General features: G+C 35.4%; 2 protein-coding genes, 1 non-coding gene and 1 pseudogene across 4 annotated transcripts; 1 reads left to right on the top strand and 3 right to left on the bottom strand.

Moving 5' to 3' along the window:
• Positions 1-1,561: 1,561 nt before the first annotated feature.
• On the bottom strand, positions 1,562-1,735 carry LOC125185803 (small nucleolar RNA snoR143). Its single transcript, XR_007170300.1, has one exon. It is a non-coding gene; the product is annotated as a small nucleolar RNA snoR143 (small nucleolar RNA).
• Positions 1,736-3,899: 2,164 nt separating this feature from the next.
• LOC125222848 (uncharacterized) lies at positions 3,900-8,663 on the top strand. Its single transcript, XM_048125687.2, has 5 exons — positions 3,900-4,314; positions 4,935-5,065; positions 6,001-6,123; positions 6,293-6,420; positions 7,864-8,663. The coding sequence occupies exons 1-5, from the start codon at positions 4,086-4,088 to the stop codon at positions 8,150-8,152; spliced, it is 900 nt and encodes a 299-aa protein (XP_047981644.1). The 5' UTR covers positions 3,900-4,085; the 3' UTR covers positions 8,153-8,663.
• Positions 8,664-9,158: 495 nt separating this feature from the next.
• On the bottom strand, positions 9,159-12,237 carry LOC125222847 (protein CYCLOPS-like). The gene is made up of 10 exons (XM_048125685.2): positions 11,777-12,237; positions 11,640-11,695; positions 11,373-11,541; positions 11,238-11,290; positions 10,527-11,152; positions 10,405-10,448; positions 10,257-10,302; positions 9,841-9,889; positions 9,510-9,638; positions 9,159-9,369 (listed from the first exon to the last, which is right to left on the bottom strand). The coding sequence occupies exons 1-10, from the start codon at positions 11,966-11,968 to the stop codon at positions 9,246-9,248; spliced, it is 1,488 nt and encodes a 495-aa protein (XP_047981642.1). The 5' UTR covers positions 11,969-12,237; the 3' UTR covers positions 9,159-9,245.
• Positions 12,238-16,805: 4,568 nt separating this feature from the next.
• Positions 16,806-18,789, bottom strand: LOC125224154 (G-type lectin S-receptor-like serine/threonine-protein kinase At1g11410; annotated as a pseudogene). The gene is made up of 5 exons (XR_016137330.1): positions 18,173-18,789; positions 17,891-18,101; positions 17,583-17,811; positions 17,359-17,506; positions 16,806-17,271 (listed from the first exon to the last, which is right to left on the bottom strand). The product of XR_016137330.1 is annotated as a G-type lectin S-receptor-like serine/threonine-protein kinase At1g11410 (transcript).
• Positions 18,790-19,841: the final 1,052 nt, after the last annotated feature.

Genomic DNA, 19,841 nt, shown 5'->3' with positions numbered 1-19,841 from the left:
ATACTAGTGAATTGGGCATTTAATATAAAACTCATTAATTGTGGTCTGCTTTGATTCAAATTCCAACTTGAGACTACTAAATACGTGCATCTTTAATTCAAAATTTGAAACATATCAATTCTCTCCTTCACCGGCGAAACAAGATAAAGGGAATTAGAAAAACAAAATATAATCAAGGATGTATTTGTAATTTTCATATATCCACTAACTCTAACTAATTTTTTATTTGATAACTAACATTTAAATTTACTAATTTAGCCTTATATTATGTGGCAGACATATTGGCCATTTAGAATCACTCTTTAGGAAATTAAAACTTATTTTGTGATCTTTAATCAATTATTTATGAATTTAGTACTCCCTCCGCCCACTGAAGATGAATCACTTTCCTTTTTGATTTGTCCCAACCAAGATGACTCATTACTAAAAATTGAAACACATTTCTCTATAATTTATTCCATCTCTCTTACTTTACTTTCTCCACTTCACACACAAAATAAAGTTGCATAAATTCTCATGTCGTTCAAGGAAGGGGTCATCTTCCTTGGGACGGAGGGTGTACGCTTGTAACCTTACCTAATCATATATTCTTTGTCACATCCTTGGTTTGACTTACAAGATTGTTGGATATTTTTTAATAGTCGCTTCGCACATTTTTTTTTCGCCTTGAGGAGACACAGGCCTTTGACATGATAGAGTCCAACAATCACAATTTGCAATCATATCCGTTCACACACCGGACTACGACGACAATTTAGAGGAAAAAGATGTATTAAGCCTTCTACAAATAAACCAGATGCACATGCACTTGTTAAGTAGTCAATCCGTCCAAGACATTTTTCTTTTTGAGTGTCCAGGCATAATAAAATCAAGTGCCAAGCATTTGCACGGATTATCAAGGAAACTCGTTTTTTAATTGACATAGAAAAATTAGAAGAGAATTTGAGATGGATTTAAAGCATCCACTATAGGAGGGCCGCGGCCCCCTATATGGAATTCCGGCCGGGGGGGGGGAGAGGGTGCCCAGGAGGGAGCTACACCGGCGGGCTCGGTCGCGGCGCTTGGGCAAGGGCCGCAGCGCCTGCCTGGTTGGATTTTTTTTTTTTCAATTTTGTGCCGGCCCCTGCCTGGTTGGAATTTATTTTTTTTTCCAATGGGTGGAGAGAGAGAGAGAGAGAGAGGGTTTTCAAAAAATAATTAATTTGACATTAATTTAGGAACTAAATTATCTCTAAATCTCAAATAAAATTGGTCAACTTTTTAATTAAGGATGGTGATTTCAATTCACACCCTAATTACGAAAATAATTAAAATTCAAATTTTCAATAAATATATTTACTTGTAATTGTCAATTTTTTTTAATTAATTCATATTTTTGTTTATAATTATTATAGTCCGATAATTTTCATTCTTGTTAAATTAAAATATAAAAAAATGAAAAAAATAATTAATTTGGTGACTTAGCCTGTCCACTATAGTGTGAACAAGTTTTTTGGTAGCCCGGCCAAGTTTTGTGGCATAGGCCAAGTTTTGTGGTTTGGCTCAGGGCCACGGGCTTAATTATTGTGGATGCTCTTAGTAGACAAGCGCGGTGGACACGGCGGCACTCATCTGTTGATCCATCTCAACGGTCGTCTGGCCGCCGCCGAGCTCGATTTAACATTTCATTTTTGCACACTTGCTCCAAGACTGCACCATTTGTCATTCTTTTGGAAGCCTTTCAAGCGGAGTGCAATTCCTAATTAAAATACAAAATTCCATAAAAGAAAGTTAATACGGCGCTATGTTGGTGGAAAATGAATATGAAGAGTTGAAAGGTATGGTTGGGTTTAAATTAATACGGCACATTTCATTAGAGCTAGATTTTCTTATTTTATTTTAATGCTATAATCAAATCACTTTAATTGCTCATCATTTTAAACTATAGTAAAAAATATTACTACTCCTTTCCTATAGACCTGGTGGCCAAAAATTTGGCGTTGGAGATTGTTAAAAATTAAATATAAACAATATCATATAAACTAAAACAAAATATGGAGTACTACTGTAAAAGATAAAAGGTTAAATAAAATTACATCATAATATTCTCCTTCTACTTTCATTTTTTTAAATCATTGGATAAAAATTTCATTAATAACATTCCCAAACACATCCATTTTTAAAATAAGGACTTGCAATTATTTAATCATTGATCTCCCGTCCTTTTGCTTAGAGCACTTTTTTATTGCTGAAAAATTTTCTATAGGCAGTGACAACCGATAATATCGTTGATACAATTTAACCAATAAAACACCAATGGAAAAACTTCATGTTTTCTTGTAAAAACTATATTTTATAAGCAATTCCTCCAATCCCTAATATTTGAGATAAATATTTCATCTATGTGAACATTGAAAATAAAGGTCTTAAATTGACTTTCAAGTACCAAACAACTTAAAATTCTGATTGATAATACCTTGAAACGTAAATCAGCTTTTTCAGTTCAAATGCTAAAAACAAATTCTGGTATCGAGACATGCCATGAATGGAAGTAAACCTATATTGACTTCATAATAACATTGATTCAACTCTTGATCTTCGATGTAAATCACATAACCAAAAATTGAATTCGATAATGGTGGTTATTCTTCATTTTCTCAGTTCTACATTTTCTTCTTCCTCGAGCTACAAACTCATATTTCATGTCAAATAAAATTATTCCAGATTCTGCAAATGTATGTATGTCAACTTAACAATGACTAGATCGTATTTTTAGCATTTGAAAAAGTTCGTAATATTTGCTTCCACAAAATATAAACTCAAAATAATTATAATTTCTTTTGTCAAAAACCAATACGACTTTATCTTTGTAATCTTGAATCGGTCTAATATGCTTGATGAAATGTGATAATGAAATGAATTATGAAATGAGAATGTTCCAACGTGTATTGATATAATAAAATTTGAGAAAAGAATGATCCATTGACTGGAGATCCGAGTCGCTCTTCTTGCATCCCGGCTACCTTTTCGAAAGAGAAAGGGAATCATGTTTGTCATAAAAAATATTTTAGTTTGCTAATTTGACTGTCAATATAAATATGCATATTGTACCTATTTTTAAGATGTTTAGGTGTGGATGTGGTCAAAGAAAGCCAACTAGAAAGAACACCATGTTTGACGTTGATTTCTGTTACTCATTTTCAATAATCGGTATGCAATCATAGATGCGGAGTACTCCCTCCGTCCAATTAAAGATGATTCATTTTTCTTTTTAGCTTCTCTCAACTAAGATGATTCATTATTTAAAATGGAAACACCTTTATCTCGACTTTATTTTCTCTCTCTTACTTTACTCTCTCCTCTCAACACACAAAATAAATTTGCATAAAATCTCGTGCCGCCCAAGAAAGGAGTCATCTTCCTTAAGACGACGGAGGAAGTACTAAATAGAGAAACTAAATTACTTTTATATATTTATCTATGTTGTTTGTCTCCACTTTAGCATTTGTGTGATGATACTATGATAGTATGAGTCCGATAGAATGGAAATATAGAAAAAAATCCGACTTAATAAATAAATAAATCTCTTGCCAAACTTGCAAACTAAATCAATACTGGAGTACTTTTTTTTGTAGCATATGATATGACCACTATTATGGATTCCAAATGCTCCCCGTATAAGGATTTTTAACATGACATGAGTTTCAGTGTTAAAATATAAGAGAAATAGAAAAATAATTGAAATAGTATTAATAAATAATGAAATTTACTTTATTAATAATGTACAGTAAAAATATTTTAAAATATAAAATACACTAATTTTATAGATCGAACTAAAATAATAAAACAGCTAAATTTATTTTCAAACTATGATTCTTTAATCCATTGAAATGACAAAATGACATTTTAGAATTCAAATAGAGAGTATTTTATTGAAATGCGAGGCGTTTGGATTTGGATGAAACAAAGCATTTTTTGCGCTCTCAAAATAAATAACGGAGCACAACTACCTTCTACTGAAACTCCGATCACCGGATGAATTCCCGGTGACCGGAAATCCGCCTTAGCGACAAACGCGAAACTTATTTGGACATATTCGAACCCCCATGGGTTCTCCGGAGAATAGCGAGGAAGAGCTGAGGGATTGCGACGACGACGACGACGGCGGCACCACTCTCCGTCGCTCGTTTCTCCGTTCCTGCTTCGCCGTCGCTTTCGCTTTCCTAATCATTCTTCTGCTTTCATTTTCGGTTCTGTACTTTGCTGTTTTGATCGCGAATTTATCAATTTGGAGCCCGATTTCGGTTCAGTCTCGCTGCAGAATAGTTTCCAGCAGTAAGCGCTAAGTGATCCGTTTTTGAATGGATGGATTGTAGTATGTTTTTTTTTATCATGCGCTGCTGCTATTTCTGTGTGGAATGAATTTGAGCGTATGCAGCTCCGGCTTAGTTAATGATGATTTACCGTCTTACCGAGAAGTTAGGGGAATCAGAATAGTTTCTTTTTTTCAGAGTGTTGAATGCTTTCACGGCTTCGTTTTCTCGCGTGTGGTTGTTGGACATTTTTGTCAGGAATCTATTTAGCTTTTTTGCTAATTTGCATCGTAGTCAATGGCCTGCTTTCCAAATTGTTATGATTATTAAGATTTGGAGGCAGATCATGATGTTATCGAGTTCATAAAATTAGATAACTGCAAAATACGTGTGTGTGATGTAGTGGGTTAATTTGAGGAATTTGACATTTTGTAAGTTCATTGTATAATAATTCTGTTTACATTCATTATTAAGTTACCTGGAATGTTTATATCGTTTCTGATGTTAATGTGAATCGTAAGTCTTATTTCGGTAGTAAATTTTGTTTCTGAGTTCGATGTGCAACGCTGGGTTTTTGTTGTTTGTGCACGGTCGTATCTATCTTTTATCTATCTCAAATCAGTAGTGTTGATATCTATGCAGGTGTGGATCTGAGGTCATCAAAGGTCTGTGAATTAGGTCTTTTTAACTATAAAGCTAAACATGTTTTTTACCCTTTTGAACGGAAAAAGTACCGGTGCCATTATGACTACTACTGGGCTTCTGTTTTTGAGGTAATTGTTTCTTGAATGTTGAAACAATTTCTCTTGCTATTTTTGAAAAATACTTCCTGTTAGATTGCTCATATCTGTGTTATTTATGTATATAATGTTTACAGCATAAGGCTACTCTCAAGAACATCTATAATGCTCTAGGATGTAACCTTTTTAGGTCATTGTGGCTTGCTTACTTGCAAAAACTTGGTCCTAGTGAAATATGAAAGATATTTGAGGATATAAAGCTACTTAATATTTGAAGTTCGAGAACTCCTACCACTTAACATCATATATAACTAGTTCTGCTGGACACTGTATATTCTTACATGGAATACTTTTTCTGGTCCTTGATAGCTCAAATAGCCAATCCAGCAGTTTTAATGCTGCGAGCTTCTGAGACCACCTTTTCATGCTGATAAAGTTCAGTATCAGCTAGTATAACTTTAACGGTGGTGATATGCCTATGCATGTCACCACTAACAGTGTCCCATTACCTGGATAGCTATTACAAAATTACAGAAAAATAGGGAGCCACTGACGTTGTTTCTATTTGATACCAAGATGTATCTTACATACCCACTTGATAGTATTTGCATGGAAACAAGTATCTAGTTCTGATCTCTGCCACATAAGAAGATCAATAAATACTTTCTGGTACTTGTTTTAGCATGTTTGATAATACTAATATGAGGTAACATAAACACTTGGGCCCGGTTTCCATATCAGTGACATGGGTAAGCTTCCTAATAATTTCTCTGTAGTGTTTTTGTATAAATGATCCCTTATACAAGTATGCATTCCATTTATTGAATATCCCAGCATGCGAGTATGCTTTATGGAGAAATTCAATTGATTTAAAAGAGTACAATTTCTGGTGTGCCTCTTTTGTCATTTGTTTCCTAATGCATCTCTCTAGTTCTTTAATTTTCAATACATTCTGTTATGTATCACAGGTTGAATACATAGATCATTCAGGACAAGCAAGGTTTGCCTCTGCAGAAGCCCCAAAAGAAGCTCTTCCATACAAGTGTAGACCCAATTTTGGTGCTGCCTGGTTGACCAAGGATAAATTTAAGGTGAACATTTGAGACCCAGCCTTTGGAATGATGTTCTAAATTTGAAGGATCTCTAGCTTTTGAGAGTTTGATCCCTTCATCTCCTGGATTCCAAGAGGCATGTAGTTACCTCATTATAAATTAAAATTTCATTGGTATGTGATTACATACTGTCACATTGATTTTTCAGGTAAATGAAACATATGAGTGCTGGTATACTCTGGGTGTTTCTAAGGTTAATATAAATAATGAAGGTTTATTCAATTGCCAAGCTGAGGATCTTTCTACTGTCGAGATGCTTAAACGATATTCTATACTGTAAGTAAATATTATGCCCATGAATAGTTTTGGAGTTGTAGGTTTCTCATCTAGATCTTTTACATTTACATGATACTCATATTTTCACTTGAAGATTCTGTATATCATAGATAACTTAAAACATCATAAGGAAATTCTCTATTTGTCATTAGGGGTGGCAAATCGTGCGTGTTGTGTCGTTATCGTGTCGACACGATAACGACACGACACGATAACAACAAACACGAACACGACCTGTTAAGAAAACTCCAAACATGAACACGAACACGACCCGCTATCCTTAGACACGAACACGACACGAACCACTTCGGGTCAACACGACACGATAACAACACATATATGACACGACACAATAACGACACTATAATAATGATATTATAATATATAAATATTATTTCTAATATTAAATATTAAATTTTAATTTTAAAATTTTAAAATTTTAAAATAAATAAATTAATAATATTATTATAATATTAATATTATTTCTTAACGTGTAACACGAACACGACACGAAGTTTTCGTGTCCTTATCGTGTCGACACGATAAGGACATGAACCCAATAAGCTTTGACGCATGCCCATTAATTTCGTGCGGGTTCGTGTCGTGTTATCGTGTCGTGTCAAAAATTGCCAGTCCTATTTGTCATACTAATTAGTCATGAGAGCAGTCTTATATTGATTGGATCAGTTGCAATTAAGAAGGTAGGTTTTAAGCTGAGCTTCTCTGTCTGCTGATCGTTTCTGCAAGTGTGTTTTATGTAAAATACATGGCTCCACATGCTGCTTCAGAGCTTTGAGATTTAGCAATTTAAACACTTTAATCTATCCACTTTTGCATACCCATACCCCATTCAATTAGCTTAGGCAGCCGTTTCTTAAAGTCTGATAGCTAGAGTTCCATTGAGAAGATTTATTTTGGTGGAGGTCCTTAGGTTTGTATCCAGTTTTCAGGAACCAAAATTGGAATGTGGCTCAGTTACTTGTTAATTTGAATTGATTTCGAAAAAATAGCTGCCAGTTTGCTGCAGATATTTATGCCAATTATGTTTTCTCTAGATAAATGAATGTAACTTGAAACAAGGCACTTGTTAGTCAGCTAATGTTCATATTAAGGAAGTGAAGTTTGCTTTAAATTACGTGTATGCATCTGGTTGATCTTTCCGGATGCTTTTGATATCTATGATCCCAGTTGAAATAATTTTATGCAAATGCCCGAGTGATGATTTAGTATCCTATTATATTCTTTATTGGCTCAAGAACCATGTTTTCAATTCTTTGTTTCTACCAGCATGTCATATTCTGTCTTATATTGGTCTTATGCATTGAAGATTCTTGGATGCTTATGTGATTGTAAATATGTCTATAAAAGTTAGTACCTTTTTCTGTAACTTCATATCATCCCTTTGTCATTTTTGGTCCATATAAGTTGCTCATATCATCTCAGGTTTACAAGGTTACTGAAGTCATGGGTTTCTGGTGTGGGATCAATACACCTATGGAGATGGGATCTAATAGCTGGAGCTATTTCCGGCTTTATAATGTCCTTGCTATCCGTTACCTTGATTGGAGTTCTCTACCCTTTGCTAGCCATCATTCGCCGACTATTTGCATCATGGACGTTCACACGTCACCCAAGTACTATTTTATTAAAGCGAGTTTGTTTCTTTGCAGTGTATTTTTCCTTCATGAGTTGGGTCACCGTTCAATACGTGCAAAGGCTCAGCCTGTCATAGACGTATATATGCTTACATTAGAAAGGCACTCAATTTTCCAGTAGTGCTGTTGACAAGTCTGAAACCTGCATCTCTAAGGCATGAAATATTTTAACAGTTTTGTAACAGAGACAAAAATAGCAATTTCAGCAGTTAGTCCTCTAGTTCTGCTGTAGACAGGGGCGGAGCCAGAAATTTATAGGGAGAGGGGCAAATTTATCTATGAAGAAATATTAAGAATTTGAGGAGGGGCATTTTAGTGAGAGATTGCAAGAAATAAAATTTATATTGTATAATATATATATATATATATATGTGTGTGTGTGTGTGTGTGTGTGTGTGTAGAACAATATGAGGAGGGGCAAATGCCCCACCATCCCATAAGGTAGATCCGCCACTGGCTGTAGATAGTAGTACACTTGCCTATATACCAGGACCATGAATGTATAGTTTTTTTTTTCTTGTAAAATTGTTGTATCATATTAATCATGAAAATTTCAAAAAAAGAAAGTTCAGCCTTTCCCTATTTCTATTACGAATTTTCTATGCTATCTCGGTGTTTATGATTCGTATAGGTTTTATGCTCTTACATATTTGTGGTTTTGGTGGTTGAATAGTTTGTTATTGATTTGTTATCTTCTAATTTTACATACTATGGTTATAATATTATCTCCATTACGATTACGATTGGATCTTATTTCTCATGTGATCTGTATAGTTTTTATGCTTTTACAAATTTGTATTTGTTAGTTGCGTAGTTTGTTAGTGATTTGTTAGTTATTAAGGTTGTGAATGTTATTGTACCTTTTTAGAGTTTCAACTCACACATGTCTGAACGAGGCGACTCAAACCTCTGACCGATTGATTAGAAGGATCCGTACTAGCTAAGTTGAGTTTCTTTGTCATTTGATTAGAACGGTGGTATTTTACATGCAATATTCAGAATTTTGGTATACATGTGCGCGTATCATATACTAGCATACACAGGAAGTATTGTGAATCTTTGTCCGCATTCTTGGAAAGCCAATAGCATAAATTGAAGATTTATAAAGATAGGAACATTTAGATAGTTGTTGTGAAAAAATAGAAAAGTTTAGGTTGGTAGTAAAAATAGTTAGATATTGGCAGTTTCTGAAATGATCCTCTCAATCTCTTCAAGTAGTCTCTCCTTTTCATCTCCCAGATCTTGATTCTGTTTCTGAAGCTCTTCAATTTGTTTAGTCTGCTCTGAATCCTTTCTGCCAAATAATTTTTTTGTTAGGGAAAAAGCTAGTTGAATTTTGTCAGCATTTACTTTTCATGATACACAATTGAATAATTTTATCTTCTACTACTACTGTTTGATGTATGAATCACGCAAGTATATATGTAAGTTCACCTGTTCATAAAGGCCAAGTTGAGTTTAAGTGAACGCACTTCCTTCTCAAGATTCTCACATCGTTTCAAGATGGATTGCATGTCCGATGGCACGGGTGGCGTCGAACTTTTCTCCTTCGCCTCCGCCATCCTTCAAAACACATAAACAATCACTTTTCAAGTTGATATAATTTCATGTGATAAAATTGATAAGTTTCAAAGAATTGCTAGGATAACTAAAGATTCAGATATAATTGATAACACTACAAGATTATGATAGAATAGATAAAAAAAAAAAAATCATTAATAATCGAAATAAATTTTGTCACCAGCCTCATAAAGTAAGTACGTACTTGCGTGACCGCTCCACCCTGCGTTTTTTTGTGGGATCTCCTTTGTCAACTGCATAACATACAAAATTGATATCTTAATATCAATGTTAAATTTAGTTTGATCAATGTTCTAAATATCTGATCAATGAGTGAACTGATGAAGCTATTGGTTTACGGTTTAGCCAATCGATTTAACCACTGATGAAGCTGGATACTGTAGCATATATGCATATAGAGAATTGATGTGTTGAGCGACATTTGTGTGCACACACTATTTCATAGTTTAGAGATTAGAGACATGATTAGATGACTCGACTCGGATATAATCTCCCCATTACTACTATTTATTTCAAAATCAATTTGGACACCCCTATATATTCCCCAACAAAATGTAAATACTTTTGCAAGAATGCTTATAAAAAGTACTCAGTTCTTACCTGAACCAGTTGATTTTATAGATCCATATCGAACTAAACCTTCTTGCTGCAAATTGACAGAAAAAAAAAAAGGCAAGAAAAAGTTGGGATCAGTTTTTTGTTTATATCAGGAAACACCATTCTTATACAAGATTTATGCAGTAAGTACCTTTTGATCTTCTCTTGAGCTATCATATACACGTTCTCTAAAATCTACAGCTCAAGAAGTGCAAATCAACATTAAAAAGAGGCCTAAATGTTAAAAAAATCAAGTGAAAAAGTTATGAATACCTCTGTTCCTTGAGCAATCTTCAGGGCTTCTTCGCATCCCCATTTGATGCCTTGAGCTCTCACAAACACTAGGAGCTTGTGCGGAGATGCAAGGATCTTCGTAGACGTCGACACCACTTGAAGCCATGGGTGCAGCAGCAGAGGACTCACTCTGAGATGGCTCCCTTGACAGTGTGCTCATCTGGTTGAGGGGTCCCAAAATGCCCTCCATCAACGACTCCTCTATTGTATGCAGCGCCCTCGTCTCATCAGCTCCGAGCACAGAAATATCCCCGAAAGTCCCTTGATTCTCAAACGTGTCGCCTAAACCTTGTCCACCATTATTATCATAGTAGGTGGCAGTGGCATCAACGGCTCCTCTCTCGATTTTCTTGCGCTCTAGAGTGCCCTTGAGCATGCTGACAACAGACGAGATCTTGTCCTCGTATCCCATTTGAGGGTTGTTGAACGTGGATGAGGATGAATTGGATGGGGACATGAATGATGTTGCGTTGAAATGAGTTGGATTCTCATAGATTGTTGACATGTTGTTGTTCAAGTGTGTGTGTTGCTGCTGTTGTTGTTGTTGAATCATGGCCTCAATGCCTATTGGTGTTTGTGAGTTTTGCATTGCAACATATCTCCGCCTTGAAGAAATTACATAATCGATTAGGCCTCTGCTCGGTTTTTGAGTGAGTTCGTTAGCTGCAGAAGATGTACGTATGTACGTACCTCAGTTCAGATGATCTACTCCTAGTCATAGGCTGAGAACTGTGGAACCACGCCTGCGTTACACAGCACAGCAACGGCTGAGATTGAAACCCCGAGATTTATATCTTGAATGAGTTTTTTTGGGAAGTTTAGTACCTTCGCCAGAAACAGATTGCTAGCCTGCTGCACCCCTTTGAACTCTTCTGACCTCGTTGATTCAAGATCAGCAGCAGCCACGTAACTGGTTTGTGGAAACGTATCTTCGTTGTTTACCTTGTTCTGCCTCGCGTTTTGATTGCTCAAACCAGCTAGTTCTGTGGAGATCCTGCTTTTTATTACTTGAGAAACGTCATCAACATACATGGTTGAATTGAACGAATATTTGTTTCTGAACCGTATATAGATAGGTATGACAAAACTGACCTTCTTGATGCCTGTCGAGGGCGATGCCCAACGCCTGCTGAATGGCAGCCACCGTTCTGCTAATAGAAAACGACACCAGACTTCAGTATTTTTCAGTCCAAACACAAGTAGAGAATAGTCATAAAATAGGTGCTTGCCTCTCCATTTGTGAGCCAGCTCTTGAAGAGCTCCTCGCTGTCTGTTCGAAAACTCTGCGTGAGGTTCTTGAATCCCAGCATCTCCATTGTCGGAGCTGGTAGTCCAACGGGGCTCTCCATCATCGTCTTGATGAACATCTCTTCGCTCGTGTTCCTGTAAAACTCTGAGTAGCCTCTCCCTTCCATCTCCATGAAACTATTCTATTCTATAATCAATAAAACACCTTGTTTTGATCAAGTTTTGCATATCACTAACTCTCCATTTTTTGCACCTTTTGAACTAAGGAAAAAATCATCACAACTTCATATTTTCCCTCCCACATACACTTGCTACATGTACAGCCTTGTTCTCTTGCCAAAAATCCTACTTCAAATCTCAAGAAAAGATAATGTGACTTCTATATATGATCAAGAAAAACTATTCAGAGAGCCCTTATTATTGAACTATACTAAATCGATTTTTAATCATCTCAATTCTTTCACTATCAGGAATAGGATGTCATATTTTCCCACAAGTTGAACAATAAACAAACATATAGGATGAGATCAACTTCAATTATAAAATGTGTGTTTTAGGAATCAAGCAGCATAATCTTGTGAATTATTCCAGTCAACTAAATTCGTCCTTTTCTGCTCATTTTAAGTGAAAGTGTGAAACAGTGGTGAAAAAGAATAAATCCATCCTAAATTGCTTGTAGCCTATTCATTTAAATTTGGACAAATTGCTTATAAAGTCGTGAACTGTTAAAATAGTTTGGTTTTTCCCGTGAACTTTAAATGTTGCATGAAAAGTCATGAACTTTATCGGAATGTGTAAATTTTCCATGCGACCCAACCCGACATATTTCCTACACAATTACTTATCCTATGTGGCCCGTTGGAGGCGTGACTTGGCAAAATTCCTCTAATTTTGATTGTTTATCTTCTATCTTTGCAATCTCTGACTCTGGACTTATCACAAACATACAAGTAGCACAAATGAAAACATAAAAATCGAATTCAGTATACAAATCGACATAAACGTACAAATCGAATTCAGCATAAGAGTAGCATTAATGCCCCAAGTCACTCCTTCGGCGCGCCACGTAGGATAAGTTTGTGTCAGAAATTTATCGGGTCGGGTCGGATGAGAAATTTAACATTCCAGTAAAGTTCATGACTTTTCATGCAACATTTAAAGTTCACGGGAAAAACCTGTAAAAGTTCATGACTTTATAGACAATTTGCCCTTTTAAATAGTACTCACTCCGTCTGCCATTAGAAGCCCCATTCATGGGCGGTACGGGTTTTAAGAAATGTTAAGAAAAGTGGATGGAAAAAAGTTAGTGAAAAAGAGGTCTCACTTATATATATTAGTTTTAAATGAAATGTGAGTGAATGAGTTAGTAGAAGGTGAGACTCTATTACCATTTATGGTAAAAGTGAACCAGGACTCTTATTCGCGGACGGACTAAAATGGAAAAACGGAACTCCTATTCGCGGACGGAGGGAGTAATTACTATTTAATGTGGTATTGGCAGCTTATAGCTTGATTTTCTTAACAAAGACGATGGCTTGCTTAATACAACCTAATCCATCATCTAAATTCAAAATATGAAGTCTACCTAATCCATCACTAAACTAAATGCTAAAAAATTTCACAACGATAGTCACTAGGATAATAATTTATTGTAGAGAATAGTCACATTCTCTGACGGTGTGTAACATTTACTTTTGTAGGTCGAAAATGTAATTACATGTATTTTCTGAGTACTAAAATGTTAAAACATGTGACATTTTCTGATAAATTTCTCAAACATCAATGTCACATAATCTTTTCCATTTTCTCTTTGCCTTCCTCTATGTGTTTATCGTGCCAGCTACGTTTTTCGAGAGGAATACAAACACAAATAACGGATTTTGATTTGATTTAGTGAGATTTAATTCTATATTTTAGAATTGACTTTAATTTGATTGCAAATTTAGATGCATATACAGGCAGAGCGGCAAGACTATTTCTTTAACATAATTCCTCATGTCTACATCAATTACTTTTTGCAATAAAACTAGGACAACGACTTAGAGTTATTTAATTTGTATTCTTTTTGTTTATTTCGAATCATCGATCTACTATTTGAAGGAAAAACGTTGCTTCTAGCAAAACCTCTTCTCCTAGTAAACATGAAAATTTAATATAAAACCAAAATCCAACACTTCATCAGTATTCAGTAGTATAGTTTATTTTCAAAATTATTTTCAAGCACACATAATGATATGAGATTCTTTACATCTATAAATTGACGAAGAAAATATACAATTAAATTTAATTAAATACATTAGACATAAGACATGAAAGACTCTTTATTATTTTGTGTTTAAAAAACCAGAGCCGGCGGCTTTCAAACTCGAAATTTTGGCCGGTTGATTTTCAATGGCAAGTCGCATTCAATACAAAATTCATGTTGACTATATTAATGTATTTTAGTCATATTTTTATACAGAGGTGATTCATCCCAAAAGTGCATTCTCGACTTCTTGTGGGGAATTTCTACTTTAAAGTATCTCAATGTACAATTATTGGCTATATTGTATTAGCAACACAATAGTTACATTTGACCATCTTAAAATATTTTTTCAGAGAAAATATAGTAGTTTCTCATATGAGGCAGATTTGGGCATTAAGTAATGGAGGTGGTTGTTATACATCAATCAATCTATTCAAAAAAAATATTGCCATTAAACCCTTACCATTCAACATAATCACAAATGAGATTTTTTGGTCTAAAATACCCCTAGTTTTGCCATCTTCTGCATAATATTGTCAAATTTAAACGCGTACTTCGTATGTTATTTCAAATTTACATGGATACTTCGTATGTGATTTCGTAATAAGATTTGGTACTTCACATGAGATTAAAGTTTTATTATGTACAACAATAATGATGTGTGGGATATTAACGACGACAACTTCCAGCTTCGATCCAAACTCGCATCTTCCCATCAACTAGCATCAATAAATACACTCGCTTTATATAGACGACAACTTCCATCTTCAAACCAAACTCTCATCCTCCAAATCTTCAATTTCAAATATTCAATGCAAAATAATTGATGGAATGTTCTATGCATAAACGATTTTGAGAATTTCCAGTTTTCATTGTTCACGTAACTGCCCTCCAAATGACAACCACACATCCCATTCGAAAAATGACATCCACCCATCTTGCCCTTATTTTCATACACAAAGTAAAACATTTCATACGTTTTACGTCGTGGATCTGCCACTATTTTAATTGATGTTCTTTCTTGACACCAGCAAAAATATTTGTACACGAACTTTAATCACCAACAACCTTTGCAACCATTCGAACCTCATGTAGTAGAAGAAGTGGCCGACATTTTTATGGATTTGCAGATACAAGTAAAACATGGAATACAAAAGAAGTGGAATACTTATAGATAATTTAATAAACCAAGCCAGAACTATTCGGATTCAACAGTCATTGGCTCGCATTGTAACTTTATAAATGAAAGGGAAAAAAAAAATACTCAATGAAATGTAGGTAGTATTTTTATATATTGATTTTTATACCCCATTGGTCTCTAAAAAGTAACTATTTTCTTTTTAGTCAGGCCCTGAAAAGTACTCCCTACGTTTGCCATTATAAATTCCGGTTTATCATTTTAGTCTGTCCGCCATTAGAAATTTTGGTTCATTATAACTATAAATGGTAGGTATAGATCTCACTTTTCACTAACTCATTTCACTCATATTCTATTATACTCCCTCCGTATTCAAAAAATAGAAACATTTGAAACGGCACGAATTTTAATGCACAATTAGTAAAGTAAGTGAGAAGAATTGGTAAAGTAAGAGAGAAAAAGAAAAATGAGTAAAGTCCGAGAGAAGAAGAGAAAAAATAGTGAAAGTAAAGTTAGTGGATTGTGGAGTCCATGTTCTAAAATAGAAAGATTCTAAAGTTTCTATTTTTAAGGAACGGCCAAAAATAGAAATAGTTGCTATTTTTAAAAACAAAGGGAGTATAAAATTGAACCACACATTCCACTATCTTTTCCACTCATTTTCTTTTACATTTTTTAAAACCAGTGCCGAACTCAAATACGATTTCTAATGGCAGACAGAGGGAGTAATAAAATGGAGCAAAATCAAAAGTCGTGACATTTACTGTATGTATATATATAGAGTTGTGATATAGCACAACTCAATCTTATTGCAGAACCATAAAACCATACCACTAGGTCATTTTTAGACAATATGAAGGTCATTCTTAGTCTGTTTTAGGTGATGATAGTAAGCATGACATAAAATGATCTAAAAATGGCATCCGTACTTTATAAAATGACCTAAAATAAACTAGAAATGTATTATAATGACCTAAAACAAGCTAACAATGACGGGTTCAGCAGTTCGACAATAAAAATTAGTTCGACATTGATTATAACCCTAATTGACCATATATACTCTCTCCATCCTACTATAAGTAAGGAGTTTATTTTGGGTATGTTTTTAAGAAAATGATATTTATTGAATTAACTGGAGAGAAAAAAGTATGAGAAAAGAAAAATGAGGAGAGATGAGGGAATAAAGTAAGAAAAAGAGAATAAAGTACTCCATCCGTCCCATTCAAGATGTTCATCTTTCCCTTTTAGTTTGTCTCACACAAGATGTCCACTTTCCATATTTGGAAACAAATTTCTGTCTCGTCTATCCTCATTAATATATTCTATCACTTTTTTCACTCTAGTTTTTCATACTCCCTCCGTCCCAAGGTAGATGTCACACTTTGGAGATGACCCAGGATTTTAGGAGATGTTATTTTGTATGTTAAGTGGCGAGAGAAAATATAATTTTATAATTGATGTGAGGGAGAACTTTTTTCAAAAGATGAAATGTGACATCTTTTGTTGAACAAACTAAAAATGAAAATGTGACATCTACTATGGGACGGAGGGAGTACTTAACTACTCTACCTAAAATCCTGTGTCATTGAGAATGTAGACATCTTGAATGGGATAAAGGAGTAAGAGATTGAAAAAGTGTAGCTTTTTGCCATAAAAGTAAATCAGTCCACTATAGTGGGACAACCTAAAATGGAAAGTTGATCTACGGGGTGTCGGAGGGATTATATCACTTGAATACAAATATTATCAAGGGTTAAGGGATAGTCTAAAGTTCCAACTGATAGTAAACAACATATGAATGTATGGTCATCTTGGCTCAATAGTTGAAACAGTTAAGCCATTAATAGAATGATTTACCTCTAATGAGGTAGTGGAAGTTTTTGCACTTGCAGCAGAAAATGCAGGTTTGTTAGGTGGTGGAAGAGCTGCACTCTCACTGCTAAGCATGGACACCACACTAGCCATGTTTGGCCTATCATTAGGATTTTCTTGCACACACAACAGTCCCATATTGATATACCTCAATGCCACCACCGCCGCCGGAGATCCATCCACCACTTCCACTCCTCTGCCTGAGTCCACAGATCCCATGTCTGCAACACATTCAATCACCCAACCACATTTATCACAGAGTTTCCAAGAAGATATAGGAAATTAAATATGTTCTGTTTCTTGCTTACATGTCCAAGAAGATTGAGAGAGTGAGTTTGGTAGAAGCCAGTGTTCTTCTTGCCACTTATAATCTCAAGAACCAACACTCCAAAGCTGAAAACATCAGACTTTATGGAGAATAGGCCTTCCAATGCATACTCAGGAGCCATGTAGCCACTAACATTTCCAGACAACCAAATCCACATCAGTTTTCTTGCAATGGCTACATATATAGTTGTAAGAGTTTTCTTACTATGTTCCCACAATCTTATTTGTTTGAGTCCGCGAATCATTCCCTCCAAATATACGGGCCAGGCCAAAATCCGCAATCTTGGGGACCATCTCACCATCTAGGAGAATGTTACTCGCCTTCAAATCTCTATGGATGACATGAACCCTTGAGTGCTCATGGAGATAGAGTAGCCCTTGAGCAATCCCTTCGATAATGCCAACGCGTGTTTCCCAATCTAGTTTTATTAATCCTGTTAACATTGGATTACTAGCCATTATAGTGGAGTAGTAAGATGTGTATTAATGAAGTGGTATATACTATATACTAACCAAAAAGGAACAAGTCTAGGCTTTTATTAGGCATGTACTCATAGATGAGTATGCTCTCATCTGGGGCAATGCAGCAGCCTAAGAGGCGAACGAGGTTTCTATGCTGGAGTTTTGCGATTAGCAAGATCTCATTTCTGAATTCCTCGAAGCCTTGTCCGGATGTCTTTGAGAGCCTCTTTAGGGCCACTTCTAGTCCATTCAGTAATTTGCCCTGTTTGAAAATAATTGGACAGTTACATGTAAGTTTAGGCTCTAAAGTGTATTGAGTAATCAAAGATGAACCTTGTAAACTGGTCCAAATCCTCCCTCTCCAAGCTCTTTTTCTGGTGAGAAGTTATTAGTTGATGCAGAAACACTTGAATAAGTAAACATGGGCAGATCAAATTGTGTGTTGTTTTCCCTTGTTGCACCATAGGATGGCTGGTGCTCCATATTTAGGTCGAAATCGTATGACAAAAGATCATCTCCATGTTCATTGCTTTCTGTTCAATAAGCCCAACATTGCAAAAGTGACAAAAAAAAAACACTATCAAGAGTCTTCACTACCACAAGCAAATCCATGCGCCGCCAAATACACCCGTCCCTGCGCCGCCTCGATTTTTCTGAAACTGACCTCGGCCCTTCGGCTGGAGAGGCTTCGGTTGGTCTTCTTCTTCTTCTTCTTCATGGATTTGACTCTGACTTAGCCGATGCAGGTAACTTTGGGGGAGGAGGGCTCGGGGTTGTCGAGGCGTTTCTTGAGGAGGAAAGGGGAGGCCTTGTTAGGGCTAAGGCGGTGGTCGGGGCTGAGGATTGATTTGGAGAGTTCCATGGAGGAGGAAGAGGAGGGGAAGATGAAGAGCTCGCTGCTATTTTTGCGGAAATGGGCTCTCTCTCTCTCCATTTCCTACTACTAATTCTTGTTTGTTACTGTGTTGATTTTGGCTCTTACTATCCGACACCGTATGGCGGCGGAGGAGAGGGGACCGGCTCCAGCAGTGTAACTTTTAACTTGATATTAACTTAATTATTAATTTAATCCGATCAAAATTCAATTAATATTCGTTGACTGTTAAATTTAACATTTCCGTCCAATTCGGACTAAATATGACCCGATTTTATTTATGAAGGACCAAATAATTCAAAAAAAAATGTTTTGGACCAAAATCATAAAATATACATATTTAGAACAAAAAAGGGCCTTTAGTCTTGATTTTATTTAGTAAGCTAAAACAATTCGGTAGGTGCAAGCAAGATCGGATGTTGTTTAATTCAAATTTGTGTTGGACTAAACTACCGAGTCAACCTCTGTTACTTTCAGGTTGACCGAGTCAACTCGACTTTAGATTTGATCTGACAGCCAGCCCCCTTACATGTCCCGTGACAAAAATAGTGACAAGGAGAAGGATGGAAACGTCTTACGAGTGCTCCCTCCGTCCATCATTAGACTATGTTTATCAGCAACCACCCAACCCAACCCAACCAACCACTTTTTCAATATTTAATTCATCTATATCTCCTCCACATCATCAATATTCATCCAACCCAACCACCCACATTTTCATGGTTTATCAATGACCGCCCCAACCACCCAACCACACTATTATATATTTATTTTTATATTATTTTTTAATAATATTATTAATACATGAAATACTTATTATTGTAAATTTATAGAAAAACTTAATAAATGACAAACTAAAAATTATAAAAAAAAACAAAAAATATACATTACAGTAATTGAAATATGAAATTTAAAATACATAATTGGTGCTCATACATAAGATGAAAACTAGACATTCAATTGCAATTGCCGAATTTTGCCCATATATGCTCAACCAAATCGTCTCGCAGAGCTTTGTGAGCTTCTCTGTTTTGAAGTTGGGCTTTGTTTTTCATGTAAGAAGCTAGACTCGCAATCCTATTCGTAGAATATATGAAATCATTATTCGCATCTCTATCTTCATTCTCA

This window comes from Salvia hispanica, chromosome 1 (assembly GCF_029641045.1).
Source record: "Salvia hispanica isolate PSC_SH4W2 chromosome 1, Shi_PSC_v1, whole genome shotgun sequence".
Lineage (NCBI taxonomy): Eukaryota > Viridiplantae > Streptophyta > Magnoliopsida > Lamiales > Lamiaceae > Salvia > Salvia hispanica.
This window is presented reverse-complemented; position numbering and strand designations above follow the sequence as displayed.